A 14,261-nucleotide genomic window follows, 5' to 3' on the forward strand; every position below is an offset into this window, starting at 1 on the left:
GTGTCGTACACCAAAGTAAAATAATATTGTAACCAAGTAATGATATGTCAGTTATCAGACTTAAACATGTTATTGGTTCACGGTTATGTTAAGGTGTCTGATTGGAGCAACTAGGGGATGTTCCGCCTCTGTCAACCGGATATAAAAAAGGAAGTCTAGAATAGCACGAGGTGTGTGTTCCGGTGGTTAGAGAATGGCCACACGTGTTTTGAACTTCTGTGTACAATAAAATATCTTTGTGCTGACGATATTGTTTCTCGCCGTGTTCTATCCGGTAACTTCTTAAGAGGGACTGTTCTCTCAGACACAACAAACGGGTGAAAGAATGGATCAGCATACGGGGACGTTCAGGTGACCTCAACCCATGGCTTGCTGTCATTGGCTGTGGCTCGTCGCGTCACTTGACATCACATGATGTCGAGTCGGACGAAAGCTCCAGATATTTATCATGCTAGATATTTGTCTGGCATCTGCGAGGCATCAGCGATGCATCAGGGAGCCTCTTTGATGAGTAGTTTACTAGTTCACACATAATGATTGGTGAGCGCTGATCGCATAGTAATCGCACGCTGTTTTTCCCCCGATAACAGCCCGACCTGTCGGCGAGCTCAAAGACTTGCAAATCGGGTTTAAAATCATGTAGTGTGAACTTGGCATTACCCGTCACAATAGTTTTTTGCCATTTCTACTCAATTTCATGTTTCAAATTATATTTTGAATTTTTCCTCAGTGATTCAATTAAAGTGCCTAAAAAGCTAAACGCCAAGCCCAGAAATCTCACAAATGTCTCCATTACAGTTTCACTGAAGATTTCAATATGAACATAAACATTTATCATTAAATTTACTTAAATCCAAATAGTTTTATCTTCACAATCATACTCTTAATATATACTCAATATACTCATACTAAATTTTCTCATTTGTTTCTCTTCATTCATACTGAACAATTTTAGGAGAAACATCATTCAAGTTGATACTTGAATAAAACAGAACTCAGAACTCCATCAAATCAACCAGCAACCATTGAGTAATAACATTTTCCTCTGGGAACTAACAAACATTTTTAAGGCAGCAATTAAAATTAAGTAATGAATTTTTAATAACTGAGCCTTTACTACAGTGGGACTGTCACCCTATTTAGTGTGTTTTGTTTTCCATGGTAAGTCGTGTCTGTTTTAGTAAGTGTCTTTTTTTGTATTCACATTCACCATGGACTTTCCTGCTTATCCGCCTTTTGTGCCTTGTGCAGGGAGATCACTCCCTCGAGGAACACTTGGACTATTTTTTATTTTTAGCCCAGTTTTCTGCCGTCCTGGACAACTACCTCTGTGTGCTTCTGCTAACTGGACTTAACACCACCACACGAGCGCAGTTGTCTGGGGAGGCTCCTCGAGGGAGCTTCGCCACCTTTGTGGAGTGGGTGCTGGTTTCCTGCGGTTCTGCGTTTACTGTCGAGGACGTCACCAGCCCCACTCCCGACCCAGAGCTCAGCCAAGCATCACCCCACTGCACGGGGCCGAGCCAACGCAGACGGAGAGCCCAAGCCCACTGCGAGCAACGAGCCATCGGCCAGGAGAGCGACAGAGCTGATTATCGCCCAGGAGCCCAAGTTCAACAGTGCGTCTGACCAGGTGTGTGAGCCGGCAACATCGTCCATCCCCGTAGGAGTACTGGTGGAGATCAAGGGCTTAGAGGGAAGCCCCACCCACACTCCCACCGCAGAGGGTGAGCTTTATCTCAACTATGGCATAATGGACTCTATAAATAAAGAGGATTATTGTCTGCTCCCTTCCCTGCTGGTCCCGTCCAGCTCTTTCTTGTCTTCCAAGTCCCCGCTGGTCCCGTCCAGTTCTTCCAAGTCCTCCAAGTCTCCGCCTGAGCCACCGGTTCTGCCTTGGCCCTCCGTATCCTCGCGGTCACCCGGGCTCTCCGTCTGCTGGCCTCCACCCTGGGCTCCTCCACCTGGTGTCGCCTCTCCCATCTCCACCATGGCTCCTCCCTCCGGAGACTCCTCCATGGGCCGTCTTCCTGGCTGAGGTCTGGGTGTCCATCATGCTCCTCCTGCACAAGGCCCCACCCTGGACTTCCCTGTCCCACCTCCTCCCGGCATACCGTCCACCTCCCCAACCTCTTCCTTCTACGGTGCGAGGACACACCTTGCCGTGAGGGGGGAGTACTGTCACAATCGCCTGTTCACCTGTCATCACTGGAGCACTACATTTCCCAGATATGGTGCTCGTTTGTCATCAGCGCACCTGACTGTCATCACCTCATCTTCACATGTGTGTATATTGTCTGTCTTTTCTGTTAGTCATTGTCAGTTATTGTCTATGTGTACGGATGTTGTAGTGTTCCTGTCTTCTCCTATGTACCAGTTGGATTATTAAACATGTGTTTAGTTACTCCTGGTTCCTCGTGTTGGTTTATAGTGCTCGTTCCGTTATAGGGACAGTAATGTGTAATGAAAACAAGAATACTTTTTTATTTTTGTTTTGGTTCACCAGTATCGTGAAATCTACATTAAACCCTCATGGGAAGAACTGTAGCCATCACATTTATGATCTTTAATATCAATGCAATAGATCATTTCAAATTAAATTTTCAAAAAGCTAAACGTGTCCACACCAAGGACACCCAATGTTGACAGGCTTTCGAGCAATGGAGAGAGTCTAAACTTCAAAAGGTTCTCCTGAGCTTTCCTACATATCACTGGCTAGATTTAGCTGGAGCCAATGATGAGCTGCTCCAGGATTTCCGGGCAGAGTGAAGACTTTAATTACCAAAAGCAAATCTGTATCTGCACTTCAAGAGATACTCTTGAAGCCAAGGGTTACACAGGAAGTTGTGTTGTGAATAAAAACATGTACAAATCAAAGGTGTCCATACACAGTAAACACTGTACATCATTACCCATTTGCTTCTGTAAAATAATCATTATTTTGACAGCGAACATTCTTCCCCATAGTAGAGTGAGAGATACTCAACATCTCATTTGTATTGACTAGAGTAAATTTCTGGGATTAATGGGTAATTTGCATCCTATCAAACATGACCAAAATGGGATTAACCGTGACCACGGAGCGGTATATAAATTCTAAATTCCTAAAGTGGCACTGGAATGTATCAATGAGATGTCAAATGAATAAATGACCTTAAATTGAGTGCTTTATGACAGAAATCCAGGCCAGAACCTCAGATTAGAATGGGCATAATGTGACTCCGGTGAGAGTGTAAACTTGTTATTGGATCCCATCTCATTAATTACTGTTTTTTCTTTGATAACTGACACATTTTAAAAATCTTTTTGGAATATATATTATAAAAATAAAAACTTAAAAAATTCTAAATGCAGAACACATTTTATCTGTTTTAGGTGGATTGTAAAACAAACTATGAATGGCCAAAAAGTAGTTTATTTTTATTTATGGTGCTCTGGAATCCTTGATTCTGATTGGGCAGTTGCAACATTCCAACACAGTAAAATCGCCAGTGTTAAAAAACGTCAAATTACACTCACGGTGTATATATAATCCACACTCTCAAATTGTGGATTATATAAACACTGTGAGAGTTAATTTGACCCTTTTTAACACTGGCGATTTTGCTGTGAAGTTATGTTATTCCCAGCCAATAATCGCCTAATACTAAGAACACATGGACATCAGGGTACTGTGAGTCACCTTGACCTTAAAAATAATTTACTTTAAAAAAAAATCTATATGGCCAATGTAGAGAATTTAGCATAAGCCAAATGGTCGGAGTCATTAAAAGAAGCACCATAAACCCCCTCCATGCTCTTTTGGTCTTTTGATGTTGATATCAAGAAACCAGGACGGAGTCAGATCTAAATCCAGGGGGCCTGGATTTAGGTTGGTGCTCTCACCGACAGTGTTGATAACCCCTTTTGTTTCTCTGTGGGATATTTTACGACTCCTAAGCTTCAAAGCAGAGGTGAGAACTCTCTTTTGTCTCACCTGGAACTTAACATCTGAGGCTACCCAGAGAAACTTCTCTGACAAATAGGAACTTGTGTGATTAAACTGTCATTTTCTATAAATATATCTAAATATCTAGGTTACATGTTGTTGCTCTTGCCATTTTAAATAATCTGTAATTGTTAAATAGGCAAGTTTAATTCAGGCTTTGTTTGTATTCGTACCTCCGAATGAATCATGACTTGATGCAATTCAAACCTTAACATATTTGATATATAAATGTTTGTCTTTACAATTTCTCCATGTTTATATATATTGTGTGACCATAGAACATTTTCTTTTCATTATGTTATAATTTGGACTGGTATTTTGTAAAGTTGCCAGGAGGTCATAAAGATGCAAATTAGCTGATGTAGTGTATTTCGGGGAAACTATGAGTTTAAACACAGTAACCTACAAATAATTAATGGTGATTAACCATTAATTATTTTATACACTTTACCTGATGCAGCAGAGCTAATAACAGCGACAAACTAAATGTACTCGTCCAGCGAGTGATCAGCAGATCGTATATCAACTCTAAGAAATATTACTCCCCTGGCCTGGAAAAACAATATTCTTACTGTAGTACAGTACCACTTCAGAAATCTTAACGAAATCAAGCAGTTTAAGTGACGTTGATATGTGATAAATAAACACAGAAACAATTCGAGCATGGATACACATGCGGTTTATTTATCTACACTATGGGGGAACTAAAATCAACTAGCTACCACAAACCAAACATTAACAATCAAACATAAAAACGTAAAACAGTAGAGAATGATAGAAATAGATAAAGCAAAGAAAATGGCAGTATTAAATCAGCTATTCACATCTGCACGAACCATCGAGGACAAACTCCTTATTTAAAAGTGGCAAAGCTTATACACAACTAGTTATCAATAGTTCAGATACTTGCATTGGCTTCTTTATTTCTCGGGACACGTGCTGGCGCGCGTATCAAAGGGTCCTGATGTGTTCAGAGCAAGCCATGAGTCCGTCGGATTTAGCTGAAGCAAACTGCCGGAAGAAGCTGTCTCCAAGGAGAGACAGGTCTCAAGAGGTTGAAAGTACACGAGCGAGCGAACACAAGCGAGCGGACAGATGTTTTAACCCCGAGGGCATCACGCCCCTCCGAGGTGGGCGATCCAATGTGATGAGTTTTGGGCGCGAAAACATGTTTCTTTGTCCGGCACGCCAGCTCATTTGCATTTATGGTTGCCTGGGAGTTTGGAGCAGTAGATAGACTTAGAATAAAATAAAGTAAACATGGTATAAAAATTAGGGCTGTCAATCGATTAAAATATTTAATCGAGATTAATCGCATGATTGTAATGAGTTAACTAGTGATTAATCGCAACTTAATCGCACATTTTTATCCATTATAAATGTACCTTAAATGAATACTTTTCAAGTTTTTAATACTCTAATCAACATGGGCATGGACAAATATTGATGCTTTATGCAAATGTATATTGTTTATTATTAGTGAAACCATACTCAACATAGAGCATGGAGACTAGACATGTTTCAAAGGTCATAGATGTTTTTCAAAGAACTTGTACATGTCTATTAAACACATGAAAAAAAACTGGAAAAACACAGGTTCCCATTACTTCTTTCTCTGCACTGAGCTATTTACTTACACAAGCATGTTTACATTTTCGCAACTGTGATAGCTCGGTGGAGGCTGTGTGCAATGCAAGGCATATGCTCGAACAGAAGCTGCCTGGCCGCGGCAATCATGTTGCGTGCACTATCGGTGGTCAGTGGGCTAATTTTGAATTCAATATTCCACTGTCTGGCTACCTGCAGAAAGTGCTCAGCGCAAACGTCAGCATAGTGCCTCTCGTCTGTCTCTTTATGACGGTCAAAGCGTGCGACCGTAGTTTCCAGTGTGTGTCAAAATAATGAGCCGTGACCCCCAGGTAGCTATGGTTACTGAGGGAAGTCCAGTAATCTCTGGTGAGCGCAACCGTGTTTGTCTGTCTTATCGCCTCCTCGACTTTCGCTTTCTCCTCTTCGTAAGAGTCTTGAATCTTGCTTGTAACAGTGGCTCTCGAAGGTAGTTCATATGTGTAATCGTTAGATGCGATGCGAATAATTTCAAGTAGACCCTCGTCCTCCACTACATTAACTGGCCTACATGCTGTAGCCACCCATTTAGCTATTGATGTGGTGAGTCTGTTGCTTGTGAAGTTGTCCATCCGTCTCTGCTGAAAACAATCTAGTGTGGTCTGCCGCGAGGAGGAGAGCTCTCTGCGTCAGTTGTATGCTTCGCTTCAAGTGATATTTTAAACTCGACGTGCTGCGGTGATAGCTTAATTCACATCGACAATAAATGCAGATCACTTTAGTCTTGTCGACAGAACCATCAGACATCGTTTTATATATGAATTTTACGTTCAGAAGACCTATTTATTTCTCCATTTCTGTTTGCTGCTGCATCGTTTACTTTCTCAAACTACGGGCAAGGACAAGGTTCAAACAGAAAATGCGCGCTGCGTTAATCGCACGTTAATAAAATTAGTGCCGTTAAAAGGAATTTGCGTTAACGTGTTATTAACGCGTTAATTTTGACAGCCCTAATAAAAATACATTACTGTGCTATACACCATATTCTAAGAAATGAAAAGAAGAACATTTTGATATGTCACATAAATGCTAAATTTACAATACTTGGTATTTAATGCTAAACTTACATCACATGACAGCAGTTTGAAGTTATGGCTGCACTCAGTGACTTTGATTGGAGGTAGCTGGGTGGGTGTTGTAGGGAGTGGGGGGGCTTGTTGGTTGTGGTTCGGGGCGTTTCATTTGTTGGGACTGTGTGGGTCTGGTCTGGTTGGTCTTGTTTTGTGGTCGATGTCGGACAGCAGAGGAATAAAGTTAATTATGCCATTACTACTTTTCCCTGGTTGTTCCTCTGTTGTCTGTTGTTGATCGCGGAATGGGACCGGGTTGGACCTGCACGGTTTCGGCGGGTGGGGCTTCCTGGGTCGCGGCTCGTGGGCTCTCCCTGTTCTTCGTGGACGTTGCTCGGTGGCTTTGGTCGGGGTCACTGAGTGCAGCCATGACACGTCAGAGGAGATCTGGCCCTCCCGGCTGAGCCTGGTTTCTCCCGAGGTTTTTTTTTCTCCATTATTCAGCATTGGAGTTTGGGTTCCTCGCCACAGCAGAGCAGTGCAGTGTTGGCTTGCTCACCGGGAGACTGCATTTATTTATTTATTTATTCATTTATTTATTAGATATTATTTATTATAATGATCTTGCTTGGTCTATAAACACCATGCACTGTGCTGTGTTTTACCTTTCTGTGTTTTTCTTATTTGCTCCTGTAAAGCTGCTTTGGAACAATGCACATTGTGAAAAGCGCTATATAAATAAAATTGAATTGAATTGAATTGAATATGACCCATGAAAGGGTTACAATAACATTGACCTGTAGTTTGTACAAGAATGTAAATATAAACAGAAATACCACGACGCACACATGCATTGGAGGATATATATTGAAGGTGAATAACGGGGAGACAAACATACAACGTGGGGGTATACGGACATGCACTTTAAACCAGTCTTTTGTTGCTAAAGAGAGAGAAATAGAGATTCTTGTGGAATAAACCGAGGCTCTCAGCTTGAGGGCAACATGGTTTTTGTCACTTTGGTGAACAGCCCTGTCCTCCCCCCGAACCTCCTTTGAAGTCCAGGGGGGGTTTAGACAGGCCCATTTGCCCAGACTCGTCGGTGCCTGCTCAAAGTCCTGCTGAGAGGTTACTGTGTTTTACGATCACAGATGGTTAACTTTGATCCGGCCATACCCTACACTGTTGAGTGGACAAAGAATGTCTTCCCTGCTCAACTCTGATTGGTCGATTCAAACTCAGGTGGGCATGCCCTCTCATGAAGTTAAATATCGAGCCTGCTCTGAAAAGCCTCTTCTTCTGCTATATACAGGCCCTCATCAACTGGTTCGTGGCATCTCTTTGGAGACTGACTTTTTCCCCCTTTGGGGGGAAGAAGGAACAATGGATTTCTGCTGCCACGTGGCTAAGCCATGTGGCCGATCACAAGGCCCGGAACTTTGCAGCTGGACTGCATTCTGAAATCATTTGAACATTTCCATCTCTACACGCGCATAAAGATACATCCAGCACAGAGCTCGCAAGTATCCATTTCTATTTATAGAATAGCTACGTAAGTTTGTGCCTCTTTGTTAAAGATGATTTTCAATGATGTTCAGAAATCGCTGCCATGCCCTCTCTCTCTCTCTCTCACTCACTTTATCTCTGTTTTTCTCTCTCCACGCTCCCTAGCGCATTCATGTTTCATGTATTTGTTTGTGTTTATGTGATCGTCATTATTTTTACCATGTAGAGTAGAGTTTAATAAACAACCATATACATTCACCTGTGAGGGGTTTTCTGTGTTCAGCTCATATACTTGGTCACTTAAACTGTGTTTGATTATCGCTACCTTTGCTCTAAATCCTGTTTGGTAAAGTCACGTTACTTATGGCCATGAGATAATGTAAAGTATATAATATCAGTGATGCATTCGCTGGACGAATGGATACAAGTATTGTTATGCTTTATATTACTAATCAGAGACCGTAAAATATGTATATTTGATCAGGATTATTATATGCATTTTCCTTTGAGCTAAACTAATTCCTTGATTTTTTTAAATTTATGTTTAAATAACTCATTTCATGGATGTGATCTTGATAGATCTGGTGGAGAACCATATTTGGTGAGCTTAGCTCATCATTATTTTAACTATTTTAACTAGCTAAAACCGCTACACCAATCAACATATATTAGTTTATAATTCAAAGTGATTAAACCAAAATGCTTCTTTGTCTTGCTTGAAGTTCAGGCCTCGGCTTAAGCCACTTTTATTCTTTACAGAAAGTTTGCATTTGTTATAATAAGTGGGATAATCTACATTCAGCCGACTGAACATACACTGTAACAGGCTCGTCAAATATGTGACCCAGTTTGTGAAAACCAGGCTCAAAATCTATTATGAGATAACAAGCCTCAAAGTTTGATTTCTACCATTAATTTCACTGTGATTTTAATCTTTGACATTGTCTTAGTCAATATTAAAGATATCAATCAAAATGTTCTTTACATTATTTAGGATTATGTAGAAAACAGTAAATCACAACGTAAAACTTTGCTGTAGTTTTTCAGCAGGTTTGCCAGTAACTTACTGTAGATTTAATCACTACTTAATCAGCAGGTTGTTGTCTCTAAGATTGACAACCGCTTCCTCACCTCCAGCAGAGCACAGCCACAGAGTTTATAGTCAATCAATCGTGAATTATTCTACAGTTGTCAGCATGGGCACATGTACATGATGATGCCGAGGGTGGAAGAGACTATCTCGCCCGTTTACATGTCATTGTAGAGGAAACCCATCTTGCCCTCCAAGTCTTGTAGAATCACATAAAGCTTGGTAGGCAAGGTGAATCTGGCTGCAGGTCAGGCTGGTGTTTTCCTGCATAGGGCTGGGTACCGAAACCTGGTGCCAATATGGATCGGAACGCGCATGACCCATGGATTCATCATAGTGAAAGACAGTTTTAGTGCGTGCTCTCCCTCCCTCCATCTCGGCGAGTTCAGCATTCATCACCGGGCACAGTCTTTAAATTAAACCACTGCATAAGGCAAGTTTTAAAGTGAAATTGTTTTAAAAGTATCCGTTTGGCACCGGTATTTGAAAAAAAAAGATACCCAACCCTATTCCTGCATTCCCTTCTGACCTGGAGATGAAAGCCCTTCTTTTAGGGTCTCACCCCTCAGCCTGTTTGACCTGTTGAATCTTTCATTCCATCTGCATATATCCCTGTCACTTATACCGATCTACTCCTGCCAGCATGCTGATTCAGGACGCTGGACAAGCCAGCTCTCTATTGAGCGTCAAGAGAATGATATCTCTTTCAGTTCATTTGCCAGAGGGGCGTCTATTGCCAACTGTATCCCCATGGGTCCCAAGCACTATAGAGAAACCCTACAGAATCCAATTTGCCTCTCATCCTCCTCACTTTGTTGGTGTACTACAAACTGTGGTTCACACAGACCAGCGACATTTTTTGTCACAAAGGGGCAAAAGAACATTTGCACCTCCCAAAGAGGGAATCAGGCTTCTACACTTCATGATCTTCTCAACGGACAACATGTTGTGTTCAATTTTGGATGCGTGGCCTGGATCATACTCTGCGGACAAATCTGATCAAACTCTGTCTCAAATCCAATTTAAGTATTGGTTTGTTACAGTTAAGCTGGAGGTTGCATATTTTCACTCTGAAATTTTGTCAGAACACAGGTAGTTTCAGGGACGAAGCATACCAGTACTGAGTTCTTCTTTTCAGCTTAGCTGTATCCACATGCACTTTTACAAAGGGGATAGATGCAGCTCTGGCTCTATCAGCTCTGGCTGCTATCTCCATCATAAAGAACTACTTTTTCAGGGGTACTATGGGATTCAACCATAATGCATGACTGTGTTCTGCACATTTGATCTTTTCCACTGTGGGTGGCCTCGGGCCAGGACAAGATCATTAAGTCTTACAAATTCAGAGGCTTTTAGGTCCCTTGGCAGCAGCATCTAATGTTATATCAAATGGCCTACTGCACATAAGACTATTTTAGTTGTAGCTCAAGAGGGGGTTTCATCTCTTGAACCACCCATCATCCCAGTTTCTTACATTGGGTTCCACTCCCAGGGCATGCTGACATCACAAAACTCTTACCTTCATGGGCTGAGGTGCAGTTCTCAATGGCCATTCTGCTTGTGGCTACTAGAAGGACAATCATCTCTCATGGTAAATAAACTTCCTAAAGGGATCGATCTTTCCTCTCTGGTCAGAGATGTAGAAACTTTGGGTCTGGACCCTGAGGACCAGCTCAAAGATTCCCGTCTCTCATCATTTCTGTTTAATTTTGTTACTTTCAATAAAACTGTGATTTATTTGGTTCGTAACATTAAAAAGTCTAATGCAACTACAAAAATAACTAAATTAAAATATATTTTAAAAGAAATTTTCTCTGACCTGTGTGTGACTTTAATTTAGCTAGATAAACAGTCGGCTGGAACTGACAACACAACAGGTCTCCAGTCATACCACAGGCCAATAGGCCTATTTATACTTAAGTAACCTGTGAGAAATATTTATCATAAGTGCACCTTAGAGACAACACATTTCCGTGTAAAAATTTTACATAGCATCGGGACCTTTCTTTTTATAGAAATAAAACATATAGTAGAGAGATGACAGAAGTGAAAATGGTAAACTTCAATTGTTTACCTCATTTTTAAGTCGCTTTGGATAAAAGAGTCTCCTAAATGACTAAATGTAATGTAAACTCACTGAATGTATCTCTTCAGTTCTTGCCCACTGCACATAGACCAATGGTAGCGATGGAAAGCTGCTTGCACCAGAGGGGCCATGACACTGCCCATGGCTGTTTCGTCTCCACAACGGTTTCCCTGACCATCATGTTCCATTCCCAGCCTACAGACAAGAAACAATTACAGTAAGTAAAAGCAATCTTAGTACAGCATTTGCCAGGGGTTATGTTTCTATAATTAGCATTCTTACAAAAGTAATGCATTGGGGTCCAACACTTTCTACCGTAGTTTTAGTCTAGAAATGAACAGAAAGTTTGACATTTTTAAATTAAAAATGTTTTGACAAAATGAAAATAAAATATTTAAGATTCGGCATTATATTGGGTCACCAGTCACATAAGCAAATTTGTGACATTGAGTATGATAACGTCTTGGTTACGGATGTAACCTCAGTTCCCTGATGGAGGGAACGAGACGTTGTGTCGAACCGACAGATTGGGGTTTGTCTTGAGAACCTATCATCTTCTGAGTATTTAGAAAAGGCCAATGAAAATTGGTGAATGAAATTTGCATGCCGGACTCCTCCCCAGATGTCCGGGTATAAGAGGGAAGCCGGCGTGCTCATTCATTCACCTTTTGGTCTGAGGAGCCTGAAGCATCCCCCCCCCCGACCGCTGGGGTGGGCGGCCAGCGTTGTGGCATAAAGGACACAACGTCTCGTTCCCTCCATCAGGGAACTGAGGTTACATCCGTAACCAAGACGTTCCCTTTCTGTCGGTCTCTCGACGTTGTGTCGAACCGACAGATTGGGGTTCCTATGGAAAATGCCACAGCGCTGAGCCGCGTCACAATCTCTAGCGGAGCGACGCTGACTGGCCTGGGCGAGTCAGACGTGAGCGCTAGCCGAAATTGTAACCATCCAGTGAAAAGGTAGGGGATCCCAGAGCTTTTTCAAAAAGTTGGGAAGCCCCTACCACCGGCCGTCACGGGCGGAGGCCTATTTCTCTAACAGCGAGAAGCCGCCCGGCACCGTAAGGGCCACTGGGTAAGCATTATTCCCCCCTGGGGGAAAAACGCTGCAGAGACCACTATCTAAGGAGTAGTGGAGACACCACATGGTCTCACCAACAGAGGAGAACTCATGGAAAATGTGCGGAATAAGGAGTTAACCACAAGGTGGGAGTCCACCTAGGGAGGTCATGGGTTGCCGAGATGGGAACCATTCATGAGGATACATCAGACGGAACAGCCCACGGAGGAGGGGTTACCACGTCTGGAGCACTAGGTCCAATTAGAGCTATGTGGCATATAACTCAACTGTTCCCCGGCCTAAGGGGCAGGGCTGCTCTGCCCAGCCTACCCCGAGGAAGGTGCTTAGTGATGGATGGCATGCCTGTTCTTTACCCAGTGGGGAAAGAAGGGAGGGGTAATAGCCGCTGATCCCCCTAGAGGAAGGGGGAAGGGCTTTCGCAGGCATACGCCCTACCGGCTGCCGGTCCTACACGTTGCCCTGCAGGACGCGGGCTGACACCGGTTCCACGCGTAGGTATTAGAACCTCGCGGAGTTGTTGGGCATAGCCCAACCCGCAGCTCTGCAGATGTCTGCCAGAGAGGCGCCCTGAGCCAGTGCCCATGAGGAGTGTGCCTCACTCCAAACGAGCAGGGGCGATTTTGAGATCAGTATGCCATAAAGAAGGCATCCACGATCCAGTGCGCCAGCCTCTGTTTGGAGACAGCCCTGCCTGTTTGGAGACAGACCTCCAAAACAGACAAAGAGCTGCTCAGAGCTTCTGAAGCTCTGCGTGCGGTCCAAGTAGAGGTGCAGTGCGCGTACTGGACACAACACGGAAGGGGTTGGGTCTTCCTCCCCGGTGGGGAGCGCCTGCAGGTTCACCATCTGGTCTCTCGGGAGAGTGGTGGGAACTTTGGGCACGTAGCCGGGACGGGGTCTCAGGATAACGTGAGAATCCCCGGGCCCGAGAACTAGGCAATCTGTGGACACGGAGGGTGCTTGCAGGTCCCCTACCCTCTTGGAGGTGAGCGCCATCAGGAGAGCCGTCTTTATCGAGAGGTGAGAAAGAGCGGCAGCTCGAAGGCTCGAAGGGGCCCGCCACCTAGGTTGCAAGAGGGTACGGAGCGCGGATAAGGCGGTCGCCTTCTCGCGCCCCTTAGGAACCTAATGACCAGGTTGTGCTGTCCAAGAGGCTTCCCAGCAACTGGGTCGTGATGAGCGGCCATAGCGGCTACATACACTCCCAGTGTGAACGAGGGAGAGGTTACTCACCAGTCTCGTTTGAGGAAGGGACAGCCCGTTCCCGATCGAGCAACTCCGCGGGTCTTCTCGCCGAGAAGAGCACCAGGACGAGAAGAGGCACCACTTATGGGCGTATAGCCGCCTAGTGGCCGAGGCCCTAGCCTGAGTGATGTCCCAACCAGACAGGGGGTGGACCACTCAGGATCTTCTTGTCCCGTCCAGACATGGAGGTTCCAGGGTTCTGCCTGGGATGCTGTAACGTGCCCCAAAAGGTCCTTCGCCAGGGGGAGCGGCCAGGGGGGAGTCTTTGCCTTAGCTCCGAGAACCAAGTCCTGGTTAGGCCAATGGGGCGTAACTAGTACCACTTGCTGCTCCTCTTCCCTGGCCTTGCACAAGACCTGTGCAATGAGGCTCACTGGAGGGAAGGCGTACTTCCGCTTGTCCCGTGGCCAGCTGTGCGCAAGGGCATCCGTGCCGAGAAGTGCCTCGGTCAGGGAGTACCAAAGTGGACAATGGGTGGAGTCCGGGGAGGCAAACAGGTCCAACTGTGCCTGGCCGAACTGCTCCCAAATGAGCCGGACTGCGCGGGGATGGAGTCGCTACTCTCCGCGAGGCGTCGACTGACGAGAGAGCGCATCGGCTGTCTGGTTCAGGACGCCAGGGATGTGT

The 14,261-nt window shown here is 44.2% G+C and overlaps 1 protein-coding gene across 3 annotated transcripts in view; it reads right to left on the bottom strand.

The window, feature by feature from the left end:
* The window catches only part of adamts3 (ADAM metallopeptidase with thrombospondin type 1 motif, 3), a 226,468-nt gene that overhangs the window by 93,250 nt on the left and 118,957 nt on the right, over window positions 1-14,261 (bottom strand). For all 3 annotated transcript variants that reach the window (XM_057328004.1, XM_057328020.1, XM_057328011.1), the window contains exon 9: window positions 11,358-11,501. In XM_057328004.1, the coding sequence (XP_057183987.1) occupies window positions 11,358-11,501 (144 nt within the window). The remainder of the gene's footprint in view (window positions 1-11,357; window positions 11,502-14,261) is intronic.

Source organism: Triplophysa rosa, linkage group LG2 (assembly GCF_024868665.1).
Source record: "Triplophysa rosa linkage group LG2, Trosa_1v2, whole genome shotgun sequence".
Taxonomy (NCBI): Eukaryota; Metazoa; Chordata; class Actinopteri; order Cypriniformes; family Nemacheilidae; genus Triplophysa; species Triplophysa rosa.